This window comes from Frieseomelitta varia, unplaced genomic scaffold (assembly GCF_011392965.1).
Source record: "Frieseomelitta varia isolate USP_RPSP 00005682 unplaced genomic scaffold, Fvar_1.2 scaffold_337, whole genome shotgun sequence".
NCBI lineage: Eukaryota > Metazoa > Arthropoda > Insecta > Hymenoptera > Apidae > Frieseomelitta > Frieseomelitta varia.
The window spans coordinates 172,095-193,887 of record NW_025110076.1 but is presented as its reverse complement, the minus strand read 5'-3'; the positions used below and the strand labels follow the sequence as shown (position 1 = coordinate 193,887).

At 33.6% G+C, this 21,793-nt stretch overlaps 1 protein-coding gene and 1 long non-coding RNA gene across 9 annotated transcripts in view; one reads left to right on the top strand and one right to left on the bottom strand.

Annotated features, from left to right (window-relative positions):
- The window catches only part of LOC122530262 (chloride channel protein 2), a 44,314-nt gene that overhangs the window by 4,281 nt on the left and 18,240 nt on the right, over window positions 1–21,793 (bottom strand). The window contains exons 1-9 of one of the 8 annotated variants that reach the window (XM_043657068.1): window positions 16,733–17,844; window positions 15,565–15,652; window positions 4,805–5,090; window positions 4,056–4,267; window positions 2,625–3,145; window positions 1,719–1,953; window positions 1,455–1,617; window positions 819–1,049; window positions 99–322 (exon numbers count right to left, since the gene is read on the bottom strand). In XM_043657068.1, coding sequence (XP_043513003.1) covers window positions 99–322; window positions 819–1,049; window positions 1,455–1,617; window positions 1,719–1,953; window positions 2,625–3,145; window positions 4,056–4,267; window positions 4,805–5,090; window positions 15,565–15,652; window positions 16,733–16,881 — 2,109 coding nt within the window. In that variant the 5' untranslated portion in view covers window positions 16,882–17,844. Of the gene's footprint in view, window positions 1–98; window positions 323–818; window positions 1,050–1,454; window positions 1,618–1,718; window positions 1,954–2,624; window positions 3,146–4,055; window positions 4,268–4,804; window positions 5,093–8,146; window positions 9,397–15,564; window positions 15,653–16,732; window positions 17,845–18,296; window positions 18,442–18,738; window positions 18,813–21,793 lie in introns of those variants that run through there. The other 7 variants (XM_043657067.1, XM_043657074.1, XM_043657073.1 and 4 more) reach the window with 7 other exon arrangements.
- Window positions 18,988–21,699, top strand: LOC122530276. Its single transcript, XR_006306949.1, has 3 exons — window positions 18,988–19,135; window positions 19,349–19,519; window positions 21,184–21,699. It is a non-coding gene; the product is annotated as an uncharacterized LOC122530276 (long non-coding RNA).

Genomic DNA, 21,793 nt, shown 5'->3' with positions numbered 1-21,793 from the left:
AACATCTCTATTTTCCAACATTGGGATTTAATTGAATTTATTTGTAATGTTCCATAACGAGTTAATTATTTCTAGAAATAACATATTACGACAACTACCTGTAGCCTCCTCTCTCGTCCTATGTGTTTCTCAATCAGCTTGATTAATTCCAATCTTTGAATAGATCCAAGTAAAATCATAGAATCAGGATTATCGACAAGGGGAAATCCACGTAGCTTGCGGTTTTCCTTCAAAATTTCCTTTAATTTCTGATAGGTAATTCCGTGCCAAATATACTTCACATCACGAACCATAAAATCTTCGACATACACATTGTACATTCCTACGACACACACGATTCTCTCGCAATAATTTTATTTCTTACATCTTGATTTATATAAAGAGAAATTAGAATAAAATATGGAATTTATTACCTTCTTCCAAAACTTCCTTTGGGAAGCTTGTAAAGTAGTAGAAATAAATTTTAGAAAAATATAGGAATTACTACCTCTTAAATACTATATTGTTAGTGAGACCAATTTTTATTCATCTTTATTTCTCTTTCTCTATTATTTTATATTCTTATTATTGTTCAATTATGCTTGAAATTTTTTATTATTATTAATATGAAGCAATTAGAATAGTGTTTATTATCCATTAACAAATTTAAAAAAATAGTTTATATTATTGATAGCAATGATATTGAAGCAAGAACAAGTGAATTTGATTTTTATTTGGCATCTTAATTAATATTATTATTAATATTAACGATCAGTGAGACCTGTTATAGTAAGTTTCAACGTCTATTATACTTGAAAGTTAAAGATAAAAAGATTTACCTGAACTGGAAGGTAATAGATCTGGCAGGTATGGCAGTTTTTTGATCAAAATGATACTGTCGTATATACTAGGCTGAAGAAGTGCAGCAATAGCGTTGCTGATCAGCACAGCGATCATGACAGGAACGATATGAGTGATTTGACCGGTCATCTCGAATACAATAACACTCACAGAGATTGTATGGGTAACAGCACCGGAAAATGCAGCTGCACCAACGGTAGCATAACCTCCTGAAGAACAATTTTTTTTAATTCTTACAATCCAACCTTAATACCATATAATTTCTTTCCGAAAACTTGGTACTATTAAAAAGAAACCTAAATATTTTCTCTTATTACCTTACAATTTTTCTATCTATAATTACAAATCATTATCGTAGAAACAGAACGTGTAAACTGTTTCTGCTTTTCAATTAATAATTTTATCTACAAAAGTACTTCTATTAGCTAATGCTTTTCAGTAAAAATGTTTCCTATTATAAAAATTCATTTTATGAAAATTAAAATTAAAGCAAAACTAAAGCTATTACGGGAAGCCGAAATATTGATTTAAGATATTTGTGGAAAAAATTAAGTATTAATAAAGTTAAAATACTCTGTTGTCCACTGAGAAAGTTTTAAATTAAACTAAATTACCTGGGACAATAGGAGTTATGATACCACCATAACGGACGCCGTTGGGAAACCACAGAGCCATAGCTTCACCCACAACTCTGCCTAACGCAGCACCGATTTTGAATACGGGGATGAAGATTCCCGATGGCACAGGAACCGTGGAAGAAATGATCGAAAAGATAAACTGGAAATAAAGTTTTTCGTTCCACTACAAACTGTTTTTTTTTTTTTTTTTTTTCAAAAACACGATCAGTTTGTTTGATTAAGTTTGATTTTATAGCTTACTGTGAATGCAATGAAGCCAACTAAACCGATGAATACATCAGTATATGCAGTAGACCAATGTTGAACTATGTTCATTTCTTCTACTCCTAATTCTTGCTTGGTCCAAGTGAAATTGGTGAACAAACCATATACTTGATCATGGGTATTCAAGTCACCGGCCATGAACTGGCCCAGTCCCAGGGGAAAAGACACGGAGGATACGATGAGGGAAACGATCCCAGGATACAAGAAACGACTGGAATAATTTTGTGGATTAGTGAGTGATATTTGAATATTATTGGTACTCTGATTATTAACATACACAATAGCGCAATATTAATTTAGTTAACTTATCAGTTTTTGAGATTATTTGAATTCTTATGTAGAATTAACTTCTGTGTACTATCATTCGAGCGATTTTACATAATTTTACGTAACTTCACGTATGTAATTATTCGGACATATTATAATTATTTATATGGTTATAATCATTTGAATGACTTGGAAAGTTAATTCAAATTGAAAATACTATAATTAGAATTTCTAATTAATAACATAGTCAAAATAGTTTATGTTAACGATAGCGAGGAACTTATTTTTTATAGCAGAAAGAAAATAAAACATAAAATATATCATTTATATAATTATGAATAACATTGAATATACAAATAAACAACGAAGGAGGTAGATTTTGAGATTTCTGAGAAATTTTCTCGATAATTTGTCAAAAGATGAATATAAAATACAAAGAACATAAAACTAAATATTATACTGAGCATAAAATGGACCAATAGCGAAAAAGAAAAATATTTATGATTTCATAGAGATATACTATTTTCAATATTATTTTTTTCAACTAAGAAGAAGTTAATTAAGCACATATGCATATAATCTTCATTAGAAACATTCCAACCGAAAATCACTCACTTTTTCTGCAGGAAGCTGTTCATACTCTTGTTCTTCCTCATGAAGATCACGTACTGCCTGTGTAGCCAAACATAGAAAGCACCTCCTAGACCGCTGCCAACGCCGATTAAGGCAAACACGAACAACTCTTGAGGATCGAAAGGGAAGTCCATGGTGAAATTCGTCGCGAACATCGCGGTGATCGTTTCCTCTCGTTGGAACCAGATCGCGAGCAATCGAAACATCGTGGCGCCGCACACTGCAGAGAAGAATCCTCTCCAATAATTTCGTACGGCGAAGTAAACCGTGGTTACTTCGATGCTGAAGAGAACTCCTCCGATTGGCGCTGCGAAGCAGGAGGCGACTCCAACGGCGCAAGCCGCAGCGAGCATCTCGCAATTTCTGCTCTCGTTTTCGTAGATCCCTTGGAAACTGGTGACCAATTTGGATAGAAGGGTGGCCACGATACTGGCGATGTGCACGAAAGGACCTTCCTTCCCCAGAGGTATACCGGAGCCCAGGGTGGCAGTTAGACCTATCACCTGTTAGACATTACTGGCGACTCTACACCGATGCTCGAAAACAGAAGCTTCAAGGAAACTGGGAATTCGACGAATACAGAGGAATTTTATTAGGGTTCAATTTATTTAATCGAAGCTTTAACGTGATAACTGCTATGCGAATTTTATTTACGTGTTTCTTTGCGTTCTTATACATGAAATGATTTTATATACATACGTATTTTGTATTCTTGTACATGGAAACACTGTACTATTTTTAGTACTGAAATTGTTTTTGTTGTACTGTTTTTAATATTGAAATTGTATTTTGATACTGAAAGTATTCGGAATATTAGGAATTTAACTTTTATTTAATGTTTAAGAAATTACGTGATATCATGAATTTAACATTCGTTTTCGAAACATACTGAATTTTTGATTCATATCAAACAGTATTCTTGTCACTCTAGATAAATAAAGTACAAGTGTTTACTTATAACACTATAATATAATATTTCAAATCAAAAAAATAATAAATAATTTTTATCGAAATAAAACATGTGAACTGAGGATGATAATCACTCAAAAACACATATGTAACAATCATAGCAGTCATCATGTAACATTTCACAATCAGCTCGAAATTTCTAATCAATCGATCAGATTAAAATTGAACGATTAGGAAGACAAAAAGCAACAATTATACTATACACTTAGATCTCTTTTTACACGATTAACTTTCACACAGTTCTTTTTAATATATTTTCTTTGTTATGTCTGCAAAGCAAAAAATTTATCTGGCGACAGCACACAGACCCTTCTTCTCAAGCATTAAAGATTGGTATATCAGGCATTATGAATCTCCTTTATATATCTAGTTCTTTTTTTTCACATTCACCGTGTAAAAAGAGATCCAGATGTACCATGATAAAAATCAAGTCTCGTCTCTAACCTTCGCTACGAGAGTACGAAAGGTCAAATATTCCTTCAAAGCCACTCCGCGTAGAATTGTCTTCATCTCTGGAATGCCAGATCCTATACTCTGTGGCGCGACGATGTGGACGAAACCGGCGCTAAAGAGTATCAGGCAAACTGGCAAGGACACCCAGGCAAGATATTGAAGCGCTGGATGATGTGTCAGGTCCTGATAAAGCCATATCCTGGCTGGTGGAACAAGAATACGGTTAACGAAGCCTTGATTTCATCGCGTGTCGAATAGATTATCGAAATAAACGTACACAGACTAATGACGTGGAAAATTGCGATACCTTGAAATAGATTGAATTTTCCGAGAAAAGAATTAATAGCTAATTTCAACCTTACTTGTATATAAAAAAAAAAAAAAATAAAAATAAACTATTTATTGATCATAGTTATAATAGAAAAATTTTCGAATTTTTAGAATGTTCTTTCAAAGGTATTAATTCCGTAGTTAACTAATTAAAAATCAATAATCTATCGTAATATTACTTCAAATACTTCAATTTCTTCCAATTTCATAAAATTATAGAATCCAAATAGGAAACATCTTATGGGTTTCTACATTTCACTTTCACAATATCGAATTTTTGTAAGTATATGATAGCACTAATAAATATAAAATGATACGAAATTTAATTAGTCCCAATTAGTCCCAAATTGTGCAAAAAGAATAACAAATGGAACGTCGTATCAACGCAATAAATCGAGAGTTAAACTGACCGTTATTGCACATAGAAATGCCACGATCTACGGCGTAACTGATAAGCGCCATAATTACGCCAAGGAGAGCCAAGAACACCCAATCTTCGCCCAATCTAGCTCCGGTGTGTTTCCAAGCGAAGGCCAACAGCGCCAGCAACTTCCTGCACAGTGGTCCTCTTCTCGACTTCCGTAGATCCTCCGCTCTGGTTTTGTCATATTTCCGCCGTGCTTTTTCGTGGTATTTGAGTTTTCGTGCCTCTTCCTTTGCGTATTCACCCAGATCCTTCGTGTAACGACCATACATCTAAACGCAGCATTATCTTTCATTGATTTCGAACACTTTTCTAATTAGTAAGTTCTTCGAACTTTTTTTTATTCTTTTAATTCGAGTCTCACGTCGTTCAATTTTCAGCGAGACAATTGGTTGTTATCAATATTTTTTTATCCAAAATTTTCACATGACCGATATCGACATTATCGGCATTCTCGGGAAAACACGATGCAATATCGTTTCTCGCGACGATAACATAAAATTTGTTACATGTGACGCGTACCAAATGGTTAATATCCACAATTGATTTATCAATTAACACATTGACTACTACGTTGAAATTTATACGTTTTATCTTTAATTTTTGTCAAATACATATTATATATGTTCTTTACTTATGCTAAGAAATAATGAACTGCTTGTTAAAAAATCTGAAACACCTTGAAAACTAGATCCATCATGGCTTCGAAGCTTGAAATTTTTTCTTTACAATGACTCCTTAAAACATGCTATACGATTTTTTCTCACTGTTTTGTTAAACTTTGAACATTGGGATAAGACGATGAAATGTCAAAATTTCTGGAATTTTTGTCGTTTAATTCTAATGTTCGAAATTCAATAACGTGGTGAAGAAAATTGTACAGCAGGTTTTAAAAAATCTTTGTTAAGATCTCCAATTTTTATGGTAGATTTAACCATAACATAAAAATTGTTTTATAGAATTGTAACAGTTGAAAATATTAACGCAATTTTTCATCAATTATGTATATTATTTAAAATTTTATTTGTCGAAATTCGTTTTATTTTAATCATTTTAATTATGGGAATAGAAACATTGCTCACTGGGGATAACTAGTAGTCAACGTGTTAAAAAACCTTCGAATCAAGTTATTTACTTGCGACAGATTAATTCTGGAGAATCATTATTTTGTGATTCACTATTGATTTCGATTTATTAGAGATCTTTTACTTAATGTGTTTCATTATCAATCACGTGAGCGAGTCGTGTCTCGACAGAAATGCCATGACCGAACTAATGAAATAACAAAGATTTTGTAATTAATCCACACATCAGAGTCGTCAATCGAATTGGTAAGCCGATCTCGAACGTCATCGATTTTATAAGCATTAATTCTGTCATTAATAAAGTCAATCATTTTCGTGATTTATTCGCACTTCCCAATATTGTTTTTCTACGTGCTTATTATCATGCTTCTTTATTTGAATTATACTTTTATAATTAATGGAATTGCACTGTTGAATGAAAAACATTTTGACGTAAAATGCTTCATTAGATTTTAGATTCTTTTCCATACATGCTCTTTAAATTTTAAAAATTACATTAAGCATAAGTCAAGCGTTAGGCATAAATATAATGATAAGCCAAATATCAATCATTCTGAATATATTACGGTTTATATATGCATACTGTCGGTCACAAAAATATTTGGACATTTTCTGAGCTTTATATTTTGATTAGATATGCAAATATAGCATATATAATAATAAAAAAAAAGAAAAACGTACGTTATTTTCTACTTCGCCATTTTACAGAACAATAGCTATAATTAAAATTCATTTCATTCATTAATATATTACACAACTTAGATTGCGTTAACGTAACGATAAAGAAGAAATATTAAATTCTTTAACGCTACAGACAATGTTGCACAATTTCGCAACAATTTCACTACATATAACAAACTTCACTTTTAAATAAAAAATAAAACTGATTTTTGTCATTGACATCTTTCTTCCATTCAATAGTAGAACTGTAAACATCGTGCCGTACTAATTTTTCACGAAACAAGCGATCGATTAGGAAAAGGAGAATCGTTACGACGGAACAATACCTATGAAGCAATTTACAAAATTATAATAGTCACAGAGATAATACATCATCATTTCAACGAGAAAAGAAATATCGCTTAAATTGATGACACAGACCAAAATTTTATATCCCCGTTCGCAATTACTTGTAATCTCTCCAGACAAAATTAAAAAGGGTAACAAATAAGAAATTCACTTATAAGTATAATCACTTACTACATGACGCGAGATTAAGGGCGAGTACTGCGAATCGGACTCTGAAATGGTACAGAACACGAAGAGCCACCGCGAATTGTATGAGAACATGATAAAATATATAATTCGCAAGGAACGAAATGTCTCGAACCTAGATCTTGTTCGAAACTAGACAATACGAGCAAACAAGTCCACGCGGAATATCGAAGAAAATAAGATTACACGCGTTTGAGGTTCGATGACTCTGATTAGTGATCGAGAAGACAAGACGTATCAGCGTTATATATCGATATATTGAAGGAGAACGACGGAGATGGAAAACATTCGATGGATTGGTTAGTACAATGTGCAGACAGTGCTGGGTACAATAGTATTGAAAATAAAGAACAAAAATTTGTAGAGATTATTTCTCATATATTAAATATTTGGAAGAAATTATTTGTCTTTGATTGAAATATTGTTTAATTTTACAAGTATATTCGCTATGTATCTCAAATGTAATTACTTGAAATAAATATTCTTTTCACTATATATCTTTAATAATATTCGATAAATACGATAATGTGGAAGATTATTTGCTAGATGATGTTACATTGGTCAATTTGAAATAATAATTTATCTTCGTGTTGATTGAAAAAATTATTATTTGAGATATTCAACTATATATATTTTTCAGGATGAAGTTGAAATAAATGTTTTTCACATTATACGAGCAATAAACGAGCAATGAAATACTATGAAATTTTCTACGATATTCAAAAGATCTATATATGACACTGTTATACACTGTTATACACTGTTACATACACTGTATTACAATCTTCAACGACACTTTCCACATTTCGACACAGTATTGGTTAATTTATAATTTTTATATTGATTGAAATATTATTAAAAATATTCATTTATTTCGTTTTACAATTATGTCATCGATTATTATTTCAGAAGGAAAAGAACTTCTTAAGCAATTATTATTTCCAATACTTTTTACGTGCTTAAAATGTACCCAAAACTGTCCGCCATGATAAAGAGTAAGAAAACGTCGTCAAATATCATTCACTTACAAGATAATCATCGTTACAGACGAAATACGCTCTGTTCAGAACGAAAGCCGGCATGAACACTCGATGATAGTTCTTCCGCAACCTTCGAACTAGTTTTAAAAATGGAGTTACTCAAGTCACCGACCAGGCGTTCTTCGAGTACAGAAACGATTTACGTGTCACTGACAGTTGATTCGACATCTTCTACAATTGTTAATTAGATCTGACAAACACTTTCACCTATGCAGGCAACTATTCCTGCTATCTCTGAACTCCACCCTTGGTCATTCGCTAGATAATTCGCGAGACTAATTGCCGCTGACTATTTTAAATATTCGGTTCTATGGCTCGCACTTTGATACTTGGCAAACTCTGATTTTAGTTATTTCTGGCAATAAGCTAGTATAAACAGGCCTTTATGATTTTATTGTTTTCTTCCTTAAACGATTGCCAGCATACTACTAAATGAACGAGCAGATCGACGAAACAACGTGCGACAGCACTTCCGAATTTTGTCAATATTCATGTACTTCAATTTATGATTCATAAAATTTTACGGCTTATCGCCGATATCAGGGGCCTCGTATGAATCATTTGTTAGAGCTTTATTGGTATCTTTTCCTTTTGCCAAGGACCTTTCTGTTCGACCCAAGACCAACAAGAAACGAGATAAATGATATTTCCTATTTGTCGAAAGAGATCTCTATCTCTCTATTGCTCATTTCACAACTCAAATTATTGTCGAATTGTTGCTATTATTGTTTGTCGAATTTCAATTTCGATGATCTTTCACAAACCTCTTTCTGATACCTCGAGATTTATTCGCGATTTCAATCGACGAAATTGATTTCCACGAAAAATTACGAATTTATCCGATGATGTTAATTTACAGTCTTTCTCACAAATTTTGAACTTGCAACATAATTAATGTTCTTTTAATAGCATTTAATGTTCTTTTAATAGCAGAAAAATATCCTCTAGCGAGAAATAATTAATTGCACGCTATTTGCAAATTGTTTCAGAATTCTTCGCGTCTCGGTGAAAACGTTCGTTTAATAAATTTCCCGACGATAGAACGCGTGTACGCAAATTTGCGGTCAAACGACAACTGAATCTGCTTTCCGATTCGAACTTGAGCCGCGATATTTGTTGAAATTTGGCAACAGTCAAAATTCTTATTTTTAGCGGTGGTCACCGTCGATCAACCATGTTGCACCTCTATTGTTCATTACACCATTAACTTAATAACGGGTGAAGGTTACGGACTAAATGCATTTTTTTATTCATAGATTTGCTATGTCTCGTAAAAGTTAAATATATCATAATTTACATTTGATAGGAGTGAAATTAAATCAACGTTGTATTAACACAATATCTCATTTGTAATTTTCTCTCAATCGAATTTGTATTATCGAATTTCTTTTCTAACATTCTGACGACAAAAGAGAAGTTTAGAAAAGTTCGTTCCATTTTTTTTTTTTTTTTTTTTTTTTTCTTACTATTTCCTCCATTTAGACTCTACGATTTTATGAAATTTCAGAAAAATTGAAATATTTACAAACTATAATTTGAACCTTAAGTTTGTTTTTCATTTACAGTGGAATTCTGTTTATATGGCTGTCAGGAGACAAATAGTTTACGTAATTAGTAGTTTATATAACAATTCGTATAATAAAGCGAGATCCCTTCTACTAGCAACTTTTCGAGCACAAAGCAAGAATACAAATTCAAATAAGTGGATTCAACCGGCAGAAATTCATTTACTCGAGTATTGACGAAAATTTGCTTCAAGTAGATTTCATAAATAAAAGTGAAATTTGGATTAAGTTGTCTTTGTTGTTTTTCAATCCTCTAATTAGAAGAGAATTTGGTTAAGAAATGGATTCTAACTTGTTGGGTTTTTGATATGAGAAAGGTATAACCCATTTTTTCCGACGTTGCTTGGAAAACAACGTTTCGCAATCGTCGTACATCTCAAATGCGTCCCGTGTTTATCGAACGTTTGGAAACTTCTTGGATCGTCGAAAACCGGACAGAAATAACCGGCAATTTGCTATTCCGCTTACTACGAATTCTACGCTTGATTACATACAGCGGTCATTAGTTAGACTGCGGATTTTCACGCGTTTATAAGGAATTTTTAAGTGTAAAGCTACGCAAAATGCGTAAAATATTTAAAACACGTTTCAAAGTGTTTTCTGTAATATTTGCTATAATTTTCCATCGTTCTGAATTACACATATTGTATTATAAGAATTTGTAAATAGCGTATAATCAATTATTTCTTGTGAAGCTATTGCAGTGTCATTGAAAAAAATAAAAGTATTTTGTAAGTTCAAGATGCGTTGTAAATTTGCAGAACTAAGTCATCAGTTCACACTTTTGGATGATCTTTTGAAAAATATATAAACAAAAGCTTGTGTTCTTTTTTTTCTACTTTTTGCATTCCAATTTCTTTGATATATGTACATGTATTTTAATGGTTAATAGTTCTAATACTAATTCCTTGCCTTATTACCTTCCCCCTTCATTATCTTATTACCTTCGATATAGTCTGTAATATTTAAAAAAAAAAAAAGAGCCACGTGCAATTATGCCATTGTAACATTAATAATTACATACTAGACTGAAGTATTAAAGTATTTCACCTGAAATATTAGTTGTAAACAAACTGCAGTTATAAAATACGACTATAATAAAGCTAGATAAATAAAAGCAATAAAAGTATAATCTTCGTAGTATTTGATCTTTAATCTATGTCACGAGTGCAAATCGTTATCGCAAGACTTTAGTTAAGCTTGATTCTCATTTTATTGCTCGGCAAACACAATACCGCGAACGTTTTACAAAGGACAGATTTGCAGGTGATCTGTAGCGAGAGGACCCAGTAACAGAGGGATCTCTGTTCATGATCTGCGGATTGAAATATAGCCGGCACCTGAGCAAACCTGCTCATGTGCATGAATTTGACGTCAACGATGACCACGTTCCACTGGGCAGTCAGCCGCTAACCCAATTTTAGTAATTGATCGTAATCAATTTACGATACAATTAATGACCTAATTCCTCGGACAAACGACAAATCCATAGATGTTCTGTCCTTCGTGATTCAAAATTGCACGACGCGAATTTAATACGATTAAAATTAATTGAATAAAAACACGATGTATTTTTGCTACTATTTTTTCTTTTTCAGATCGCGTATTTAAGAATAAGATATATTTAACCACATTAATTAGCTATAGTTCCTGGAATCAGGACTCGCAATTTTCAATGTTTTACATGTTCTTAGCAAGATAGAAGACAAACATCCACAGGAACTTTTTACGAAAATATTACCAACTATTTCTTGAATAGTTTTAAATCCATTCTGAATTCTTATTTGTGGATTGTGCACATTATTCGTCTCGATTGGACATACAGTAAATTTTACAATGTATCAAAAATAAATGTTTAATGGATTGATATTTGCTTATCAATGGTTGTTTTTTGTAAATATTGGATAAGAGTTCGGCGTACTACAATGTGCAATAACATGAGACACAAAACAGGCACATTGAACAGTTTCTCCAATTATCTATAATTCGGAAGCTAAGGCATATTTTCGATATAAAGTTAAGATATATACATGTACTAATATACATTAAAAGATATATTTTACTTATTTTACTGTATAAATTCATCACCCAAATGCATTTAAAAAAATCAGTCTGTATATCTAAGATAATGATTCATATCTAATTTGCAATAAATATCTTGCAACTTCTGTGTACATTATATTATCAGATTTTTACCAACGTAATCATAACAATCATTTCCCGTTGCAGTATTAATAAAATTTCAAAGTATTTTATACAACACATATAATAGAGCGTATATACACGCGATAGTTCTTCTATGGTAAGCATTCGAATATTTTCGTGAGAAAGTTTTTGGTAAGGCTACCTTCATCTTTTAGGGTCATGGTACCATGTTTATTACCAAATTATCTTCGAGTCGCCTTGGAGTTTCAGTCTCTAATGGCTGGCCAGCAGTTTTAGAATCTAATTTTAAGACACTGCAATTACATTACAATTTACTCTAATTCTTATTTTTAGAATTCCATTGCGCTCTTCTGACCGCAAACAGTTATGTACTCTCGTCGTTCTTCAATGGTACGCCACGCGGGATAGATTTCGGTCGCTCCTTTGCAAAAGCATCGGAGAACCGTTTCCAGAAAGGAGCTCACCGGCTGGCACAACTCCTGAAAGTAATCACCTCAACAAAGTGATAAACGCCCCCGCTTATTGTGGCGTTTCCGACGTGACACATTTTCAACATGAGCGAGCAATGCTGGGTAAAGTACTGTTTAAAATAAAAAAATAGAAATATACGCAGGGATCGTTTCTCACACATTATGAGTTAATTTAAATATATTAATTTAATATATAATTAAATAATTATTTAAGTTAATTTAATATATATGTGCAAATTAGAGAGAGTTCTCCAAAATCGAGTGTTCGTCAATTATATTATATTACATGACTGCTTTGCTCCACTTTGAGGTTCAATTCGAAGAAAGGGGCCATTAACAAAATGGACAATTGATTTTCATGGAAATTGCGGAAAAAACTGACGCAACGAAGCGATGCAGACGCTGCATCCAGAAACAGTGAATCTGCATGCCAGAGGATAAACGGCGAGCGTGTGTGCGTGCAGGTCGAAATGTTCTGTGCGCGTGTCGAGTCGGACCTGTATGTCACGTGAGGGGATCTGCATGCTGGTCACGCGTGCCGGATAAACGTAACGAGTCCTTAAGCGCTCATTCATGCAGATAAAGGCATTGCTTAGAAAGGCGTCGCTGCAATGGTCGGCGTACCCTTCTCCGTTTGTAGGATCTCGCCGAGAATTGAGACGCGCTTACGCGAAACCATCAGGATTTCACGCGGGAGAATCAGAAACGAATGTTACGAATGTTGCGACAGAAATGCGGAATTAATGCGCGATAGATTGATAGAAGAATACAATTTTTTTTTCACTGAAATTGATTTGGGGAATTGAAACGTTTTAACATTTTTATACATGGACAAATATTCTCCTTTAAACTCTCGATTAACTGATGAAAATCGATGCAGAAATTACTTGCAGATTGACGCGAGTCTTTGTTCGTGCCGAGAATAGTAATAAGCGTAATGTTATTTAAAAAATTTGCATTTTTGCAAACGAATTTAATCTCTGAACGTTGATAAATGCATTTTTGTATGATTCAAAAGAACCGAAAGAATGAGTAATTTGTACCTTGAGCTTCATTATTCTTTAATTGCGTATTACACAATAATTTTGACCACAAAAGAAATAGAAAGAACAATGAACAATTTAATAATTTCGAAGATTTTCTATGATCTCCAAGAAATCAAACCTAATGTAATTTCTGATAGAACAATTGAGCCTAATTCAACATCTTTTAACTTCGAACGTCACCAAAGCGTGCCACGCAATGAATTTCTAAATATTTTTTAAAAAATCGAAGGACGTTCAATAGCTCGAAAAACTTTCCAAAATTTTGAGAGGGGGAACTCTAAAACGCCAACAAACTGTTCTAAACATCTTAAGCGTTTAGAAGGGAAAAAATGAACTGCGAACGATCTAACAATTTACGAACATTTTCCACAGACTTCAAAGCGACGACAAAAAGGATAACCCGAATATTATTATCTTCGCATCTTCTCGTATCTAATTTCGCGGAGGTGCGCTCGATGAGGTTGCGGTTGATGTAGATTTCGTGTCAAGGTCGGACCGCGTGTACGCGCCATCAACTCCCGCGAATCTGACATTTCATTGACATTTGTGAAACCTGTTTCACATGTCGTGCGACGAATTTGTCAAAAATTTGTCACGTGAGACGACGGCGCGCCGTGCAAGTCGAGCATTTAAACGAAGAACTTGCTGTTAGGGATGAATCGTTCGAGAGAGAAAGAGAGAGAGAGAGAAAAAGAGACTGTGCTTCGTGTAACATCGACGCCGACAGAGCTGACAGGGATCGTGACCTGTTATTGCAAACTGCTCTCACGAAACGTTTATTTAAAATGTAGCCTCTTGCCCACTTGGCAACCGTTCAAAGGTCGCGCGCTAACGTCCACGCTATCGTAAAAATTCGCGAAGAAAAAGACCTGAATAGTGGACCTGAATCACTACCAGTGACTGAAGCTTCTGACTTGGAAGAAATTAAGATGCAAGAAATAGGGAAAGGTTTGCAATACAAGTTTCTATAACATTTCTATCTTTTATGAAATATTAGCAAAATATGTACGTATCTTTGTATTTATATATGTTTTCTAACAGGAAATGATTATACATATTATTTTGATAAAAAAATATCTACTACAAAAATTAAAATTTTCATTCGTACGAATATGCACATATTAATATTATACAAAAGCAATTTTAAATCTCTTTTTATTTGCTACTGTATTTTCTTGAAAACAAGGCTTTCTTCAATTGACCAATTAATTATAACCCAAATTGCAATTAGCCAGATTTCAGTATACTTGATAAAGTTTTAAATTTCATTTTCTCACAAACGAAGTCTTGGATGGAAAAAGTTATTCTTTCTTTCCAACTTGATTTTTCATCATAAACCGCTATATATAGCGATTAGAAAGACTGTAATATATATATTATATAGAGAAACTGCAGCAGAACTCCGCTTATGCGAACTTGTCGAGGGACAAGTAGTTTATATAATTGGAATTTATACAATAAGAGTTTAGATTCAAATAGGTGGGATTCAATCAGCAGAAGTTCATTTAATACATTCGAGACGGGTTTCAATCGATTATTATGTTTCTAGCATCAATGTATCAGTTCCAAAATATGTCTACTACTAGAAGAAACTATTTTTACTGCGTTCTAAACACAGAATTGTGATCCCCATTCGTTTGAATTTAATTCAAATAAATAAGTCAAATTATGCAATAATTTATAAATGACAAAATATTGATTAAACACAGGATGAATCCCATAACTTTACGATCTTTATTTTGCAAGAATTCATAGATCAACCCTTACATTACACATTTGTTAAAACTACGAAGTTATTGTATTCTATTTTAGACAAACTTGTCTATTCACTATACTATTATAGTCTATACTCTACAGTCTGTACTATTATTTCTAGTATATACTTAATAGAAATCTTCTTAAATTAAAATCTTCAAAACAGATTTTACTCAATCTCAAATTATTGAAAGTTGGTAACTTTCTATGTAACTTGGTCCAAATGGAGTTCACTTAAATGGAGTTCCACTGTGTGAAACGACAATTGCGATCGGTGAACTTGAATTGTAAAGGAAGATTCCATCAATGCTCCTACACGCGAAAGACTTTGCCTCCCTTCTCTGCGCATGCATAAGAAATTTCATCACGATGCATCGAACGAATTAATCAAGGAAATCGCTTACAATCGTATTAATGTAATCGAAGGGATCGAAATCCTGCTGCTCCTCGTCCGCGTTCGGCGGAGGACACGGATAAAAAGCTTGCGAGGGTCTAATGGAAAAGTAAAATATTCCAATTAGAGAGATTTCAAAGAAGAGAGAACCTTATAACGTGCGCGAACTGTTCGAAATTTTCTTAAATTCCTATTTACGGTCGTTGAATTAGGAGCATAGGATTTTTAACGAATTTGCACGTGTTTAATAAAACTGAAAGGTTTAAACTATTAGAATATTGTTATTAATACTATTAAGTATTATTGTGGAAAATTGTGATAATCATTAGAGTATTCTATATTTATTTGGAATTTTATTAATTAATAGAATATCACATACATACATATTAATAATTTAAATACAAGCTACGAATGTCTATATTTAATTTTAATTATATTCTTGTGGATGTAGTTAAAAAGTAGAAATTGGAATTGTACTAAATATCCTAACTAATATATATATCTGTATACATTCTGCAGATTTTTGTCTTTTGTTATAAATTTAATTTCAATAAAACTGTAGAATTTTTGTGCATGAGAGAAGCGAATGAGTGTCGATTGAATATTTATAAAAAAATTCAATTTGTATTTTTAAAAGAAAAATCGAAAAGAAAAAAGTAGACATAATAAACAGTGTGCGGATTTTCATGCATTTATGGAAAATTTATAAATGCAAAAATACACACACTATCTAATTAATATACCTAAATATTAAAATATACATAAAATGTACAAAGTACTGATTATAATATTTAATACAAGTGATGAAACAAATTTCTATTCAGATTCCATTTCTTTATCATTTCGTAAAAATGAAGAAACTCATAAAAATCAACGTATACTGATTACATGGTAATAAAACCAAAGAGGAAAAGCATGAATTATTAATATGCACGTGTATAATATTCCATGGGCTTTACACTTATTATTACATATTACATAATAGTTATTATTATAACTATTCATTCTGTGTATGTATACGTAGCATGTATATAGAGTGCTTTTTATTATCAAATTGCATTTAGAATCTTCGATTTTGTTAAAATCTCACAAGACTATGGAGAATTGCAAACATGTACTCCTGATTCAACGTCCGACATGAAATTTGGATATGTTTCACATCTCGAAGAATGAAGTACCTGTGCGGTCTGTTTCGGCGATTTTCTCGCAATTTCGCCATCAGTCTGCTGAATTCCTCCCATTCTTTGTCCACTTCTTCCTCGCCACCATCCGGATGATAATGAAGAGCTTCCTCCAGCAGTTCTTTCTTCGTCGACTGATTAGCCATTGTTTCGACCTTTCGACCAATTGGACGTTGTACTACAATTGTTTTCGTCGACAATACTATCGGTGTTGAATTCTCCCGCCGTTCAGAGTCCAAGCTTGAAATTCCTCGATCCAAGAAGATTACATAACCACGTGCAAACCGCGAAGATCATCCTCGAGATAACGGATACGACAATCGATGTAATCCACGAAATTTACGACGAACAAGAGCCAGAATCCAGGAGGCTTTCAGGAGAATTCCGAGTTAACAGACAGCTGTGAGTGCTCGCGCCAAGGGATCATCGTCGTCTTGTCGGACTCATTCATCGGAGACGATACACGGGGATGTATATTCGTCGAGCTCGATCGCATCTGTCGTCCGTAGAGGATTCCTTCGGTTCTATTAGACCGAGCTACTTCAGTTCTACTCGCGTCTACTTGAATGGAAAATGTCGAGCGTTTTTCCTCCGGGTGGGAGGCGGGGGGAGGGGGGGGGGGGAGAGACTTTCTCGAGTGGTCGTCGACGTCCGTGTGACACTGACACTGACACTAACGGGCGGACGGAAGCAAAAATTGGCAAAAAGAAGCGTTTAAAGCAATTGTGAACACGTAGGCCGGACCGTCGCACACGAAGCCAATGAGTCACACTGACAATGGGAAGAGAGAACCACCGTGCGGACCTCAGATGATGGGAGGAGGGCCTCAGCGCTGGTCCAATTTAGCGGACTCATTAGCCTGGCTCCGACTGTTGTCGACGTCGTCGTCGCGCTACGTTCGCGATCTTCCCCCCGCGATGTACGTATGCATGTATATACGTATATGTACATCGGCGGCCGGTCTATTGTCGCGGACACCTCTGCCGAGGACACTCGCGATTAGCAATTTTTTTCTTTTGTCGTTTTCGAACAGATCTTTTTCAAATATCGTATGCACATACGAACGCACTGTTCAACGCAAAAGTGAAGAAGTGATCATAACTTCGTGATGGACGAAGCAAAAGTTCTGCAAAATGATATTAAAGAATATCTGACATTATTATGTCAAATAATGTTCAATGTTACTGTATTAACGAATGTCTGATGTTATTGTAGCATCAGAGATCTAATTTTAATACTTGAAATCTAAATATTTTACGATCATTCGTCAATGTTTCACTTCTACCCTTTCGTAAGACAAAAAACAAAAATAAAGCATTCCACGTTTCGGAAAAGAAGAACTTGAAATTTCGATGAAAATCAAGATTCAGGTCACGGAGAACATTGACGAGATAATTGAAGCGCTTTTCGCGTCAGAGAGGGACGAAAGGTTCAGAGTCTTATCGGTTGTATTTCTAGTAGAGACTGTACGGTAGCCGTACACGGCAATTGGCCACTTCCCTCGACGAGGGCTCGTAGGAAGCTGCCTTCAAAGTCACCAGTTATCATTGATCAAAATTACCACGTAATTTGATGAATGGCTGTCTTATTCGACGCCGGCACCAAGCTCCGATCGATGACTCTCTCTCTTCTGCTATGCTATGTACAGCCAGCTTCCAGCTCTGACACACTTTGACTTTTTATACTTTCACTTGTATTTGTTTTAATTAAAAAAAAAAATAATGATAAACTTTCACTCTTTAATCGTAAAAAAAAAATACCACCAAACTTTCGCCTTTGTCGTTTTACTTTTACATTTGGAATTACTTTCAATTTGAAATTAGAAAAATTTTCATCTGTCTAATTATACATTGTGATTTAGTACTACAAGATAACATAGCGAATCTTCAACTTTAGTTTTCATTTTACTTTTACGCTGCACGATTAGAGATGTTTAATTTGACAGATTAAAGTCGGGAACGCAAGTTTCACGGAGTCGTTTTTAACGAAACAAAAACACGTACCTTTCACAAAAAAAAAAAAGCCGAGCTTTTACCAGACGAGATTTCCAATGGATATGGATGAACGATTAAAAGAGCACCGTGGCAAATTGTTCGTATTTATTGCTCGGGCCACGTTACTTGCTTATGAGCACATCGAGCCGTAAATTCGCGTGTTGTTTACCCCGAAAAGTAAAGAGATAATAGATAATGAACCGGAAAGGATTGCCGACTTGGTAAATTTGTCTAGACGAAGGAGTGCGTCAACACTAGAGTAGCAATTATTGAACTTCGTGCAAAATAGATGATATTCGCTACCTGATATTCGCCAGCTACAGAATATTACCATTTACTGAACGATTAGTAACCTTCTATCGACTGCGAAAGTGTTGAAAATTTTCCGAACAAAAGTAAAAAAGATGTAAGTAATTGAACCAATAACTATGAATTTCGCGAAGATCACTTTTATAATAATGTAGGCTACATTTTGCTTTTGATCGATCCTTCGAATGTTCATTAAAATAGTTTAAACTAGTTTCTACGGAAATAGGTTCTTCGCGTTTTGTTTTACGAGTTTATTTAATGGATTTTACGAGTTCTTGAAAATAAAAATGCGGCGGTATTATATTTTTAGAAATGAAGAACAACTGGACAAGAGTTGCGTCGAGAGTGCTGTAGTTTTAATTTACTTCGTCGAAGGAAAATGAATTATCATGTCACTGTTAAATCAAACACTGTGAATCTCGCAAGACTTTCGTAAAAAATGCAGTGCTAACATATTAATGAAATACCGAACGACACAAACGTATGTATAAAGTTTCCAAGTTCTGGACCGTGCAGAACTTTATATTATTACTATTACTAATACTATTATTATTAATTATTATATTAATATTAATATTATTATTACTTTATAAATAAAAGCTTCTTCGTACTATTATTTCTAACACAAATTTAGTCATGCTAAGTATCATTCATCAGTAATATTAATATTAATATTAATAAGTTAATACTAATAGTAATTTATTATTTTATAGATAAAAGTTGAAAATTAATATCCTTTATTGCTAAAAAGTTGTCACATTGAGAAACAGTAAAAGATAATTAATTCTATTCAAAAAGAATCACGCCTTGTTGTATGACAAATAGGATAAAATGTTACATTTATGCAGGAAAATTATCGAAAATCAAATTATTTAAAGAATTTTGAAAATAATGATAACGTTAAGACTATCGCCTTGGTAATTGTAAACTGTCAAGTTATTTCAACGTAAATCGTAACTACATCTTCTCATTTTATTCAACGTCCAGTGATTTATGAACAGGAATGCATATTTTTATGATATTACGTTATGTAAAAGTTATGTAATATGCTTGTTTGCAATAGTTTCATGTAAATGAACAAAGAAGGATATACGTAAATAAACGTAAAATATCTGGATTTAAATAACTAACGCGTTGAACGTTCGTTAAACGTATAAAACAACCATTATAACCGTGAAAAGAACAAACGCGGTCTATTAAATCGAATGCCACCGGCGCTCGTAATTTTCTCAAGACATTTTTATACCTCTCCGCGAAAATTATTTCCCTTACTTTGCATAATTCCCTCTCCGTTTTGTTGCTCTATGGGCTCCTCGGTTGGCTATTGTCCGATTTTTCGTTAGCATGAAAGGAACGTTTCGTTCTTGCGAAATTCATTGTCCGAATAATTAGATAATTCGTCCATTAAAACCTCGTGGACCTTTAGATCACAGAAATTAGCTTAATACTCTGAATTCCTTAACGTTGAATCACTGTTCGTATCTTCTCAAAGCCATGAGAAAAAAACCAGATACTTGAAATCAGTGGAATTATTAGCGTTCTCTCGATACCTATTTCTGTTTTAAGCATTTTACTTCACAACTTAAAATGGAATAAAAGAACACTCGTGTCACAATTCTGACAATGAGATATTTTTCTTCTCGGACATAATTGCTGAAGTATCGCGTTTAGATGATATATAGAGATATTTATTCTTTTTTTAAAATCTAAGAACTTACGAATAATTGTTTTCTTTATAATTACTGGAGTGTTTAAATACTTGAGAAATATTTAAATGAAAATTAAAAGAAAAGATGTTAGAAAAGAGTCAGCGAATAATTGCAATATTCTTCTTATCTCCGATACCTCTGTTTCCTCTTTCCACACTTCATGACATAAATTTCTGTATTAACTCGAACAGATACTTTATTTTATCAAAATATACGAGGCAGGCCTGTTTCGGTCGTTAAATGAACAAAAATTAAAAAACGAATTAAAAACACTTCTCCAGAGAATTGTTACATTCCGATGTTTTTCCCTCCTCTTAGCTCGTCGGAACGTTAATTACAGTAAAAAAGAGCTCCAGCTTACAGTTCCAGCTACTTTCATCTTTCAGTATCCTATCACGAAGATATGGCACACTTTTTAATCCACTATATTTTATAGAATCAAATGTTGAACGTCGGCATTCGTGAAGCGAATAAAGATCAAAATCCTCTCGGTTGAAGATTGTCGCATGGGATTAACGAGTAGTAAACAAGTATGATTCGTCGAACAAGGGCCAGCTAAACAGGAAGGAAGGGACGATGATTGGACAAACGATCTTGTCGAAAATGCAATCGTATGCACTGTTGACGCATCACGAGAAGATAATTCATTGCTCGGCCATGTGACTGGCATTAACTAATTCAGTGCTCTAATATGACCGACATGGGGTCGTGAACCCATGGAACATCCGTGGTGACATTTGTCAAGACCTTTTCCAACACGGCTCGATCGTCTAATCTTTTGCAGGTCCACCGCGAATCTTGACTTCTCCTTATTAGTGAATATAGAAAATCGTATTAAAGAGTCGACTGCAAAAGTTATTAATTCTATTGGCGTTATTCACAAGCTTTCGCAGTCATTTTACTTATTTATTTGAACTATGACAATGATGTCTGATAAGAAGATATCAATTATTTCAATTGTTTACGTGTTTCTGACTTTAATGAAGGATTGTATCTTTGCTTCACTTAAATATTAAAAATTAAATATTTTAATAATTCCATAGAAA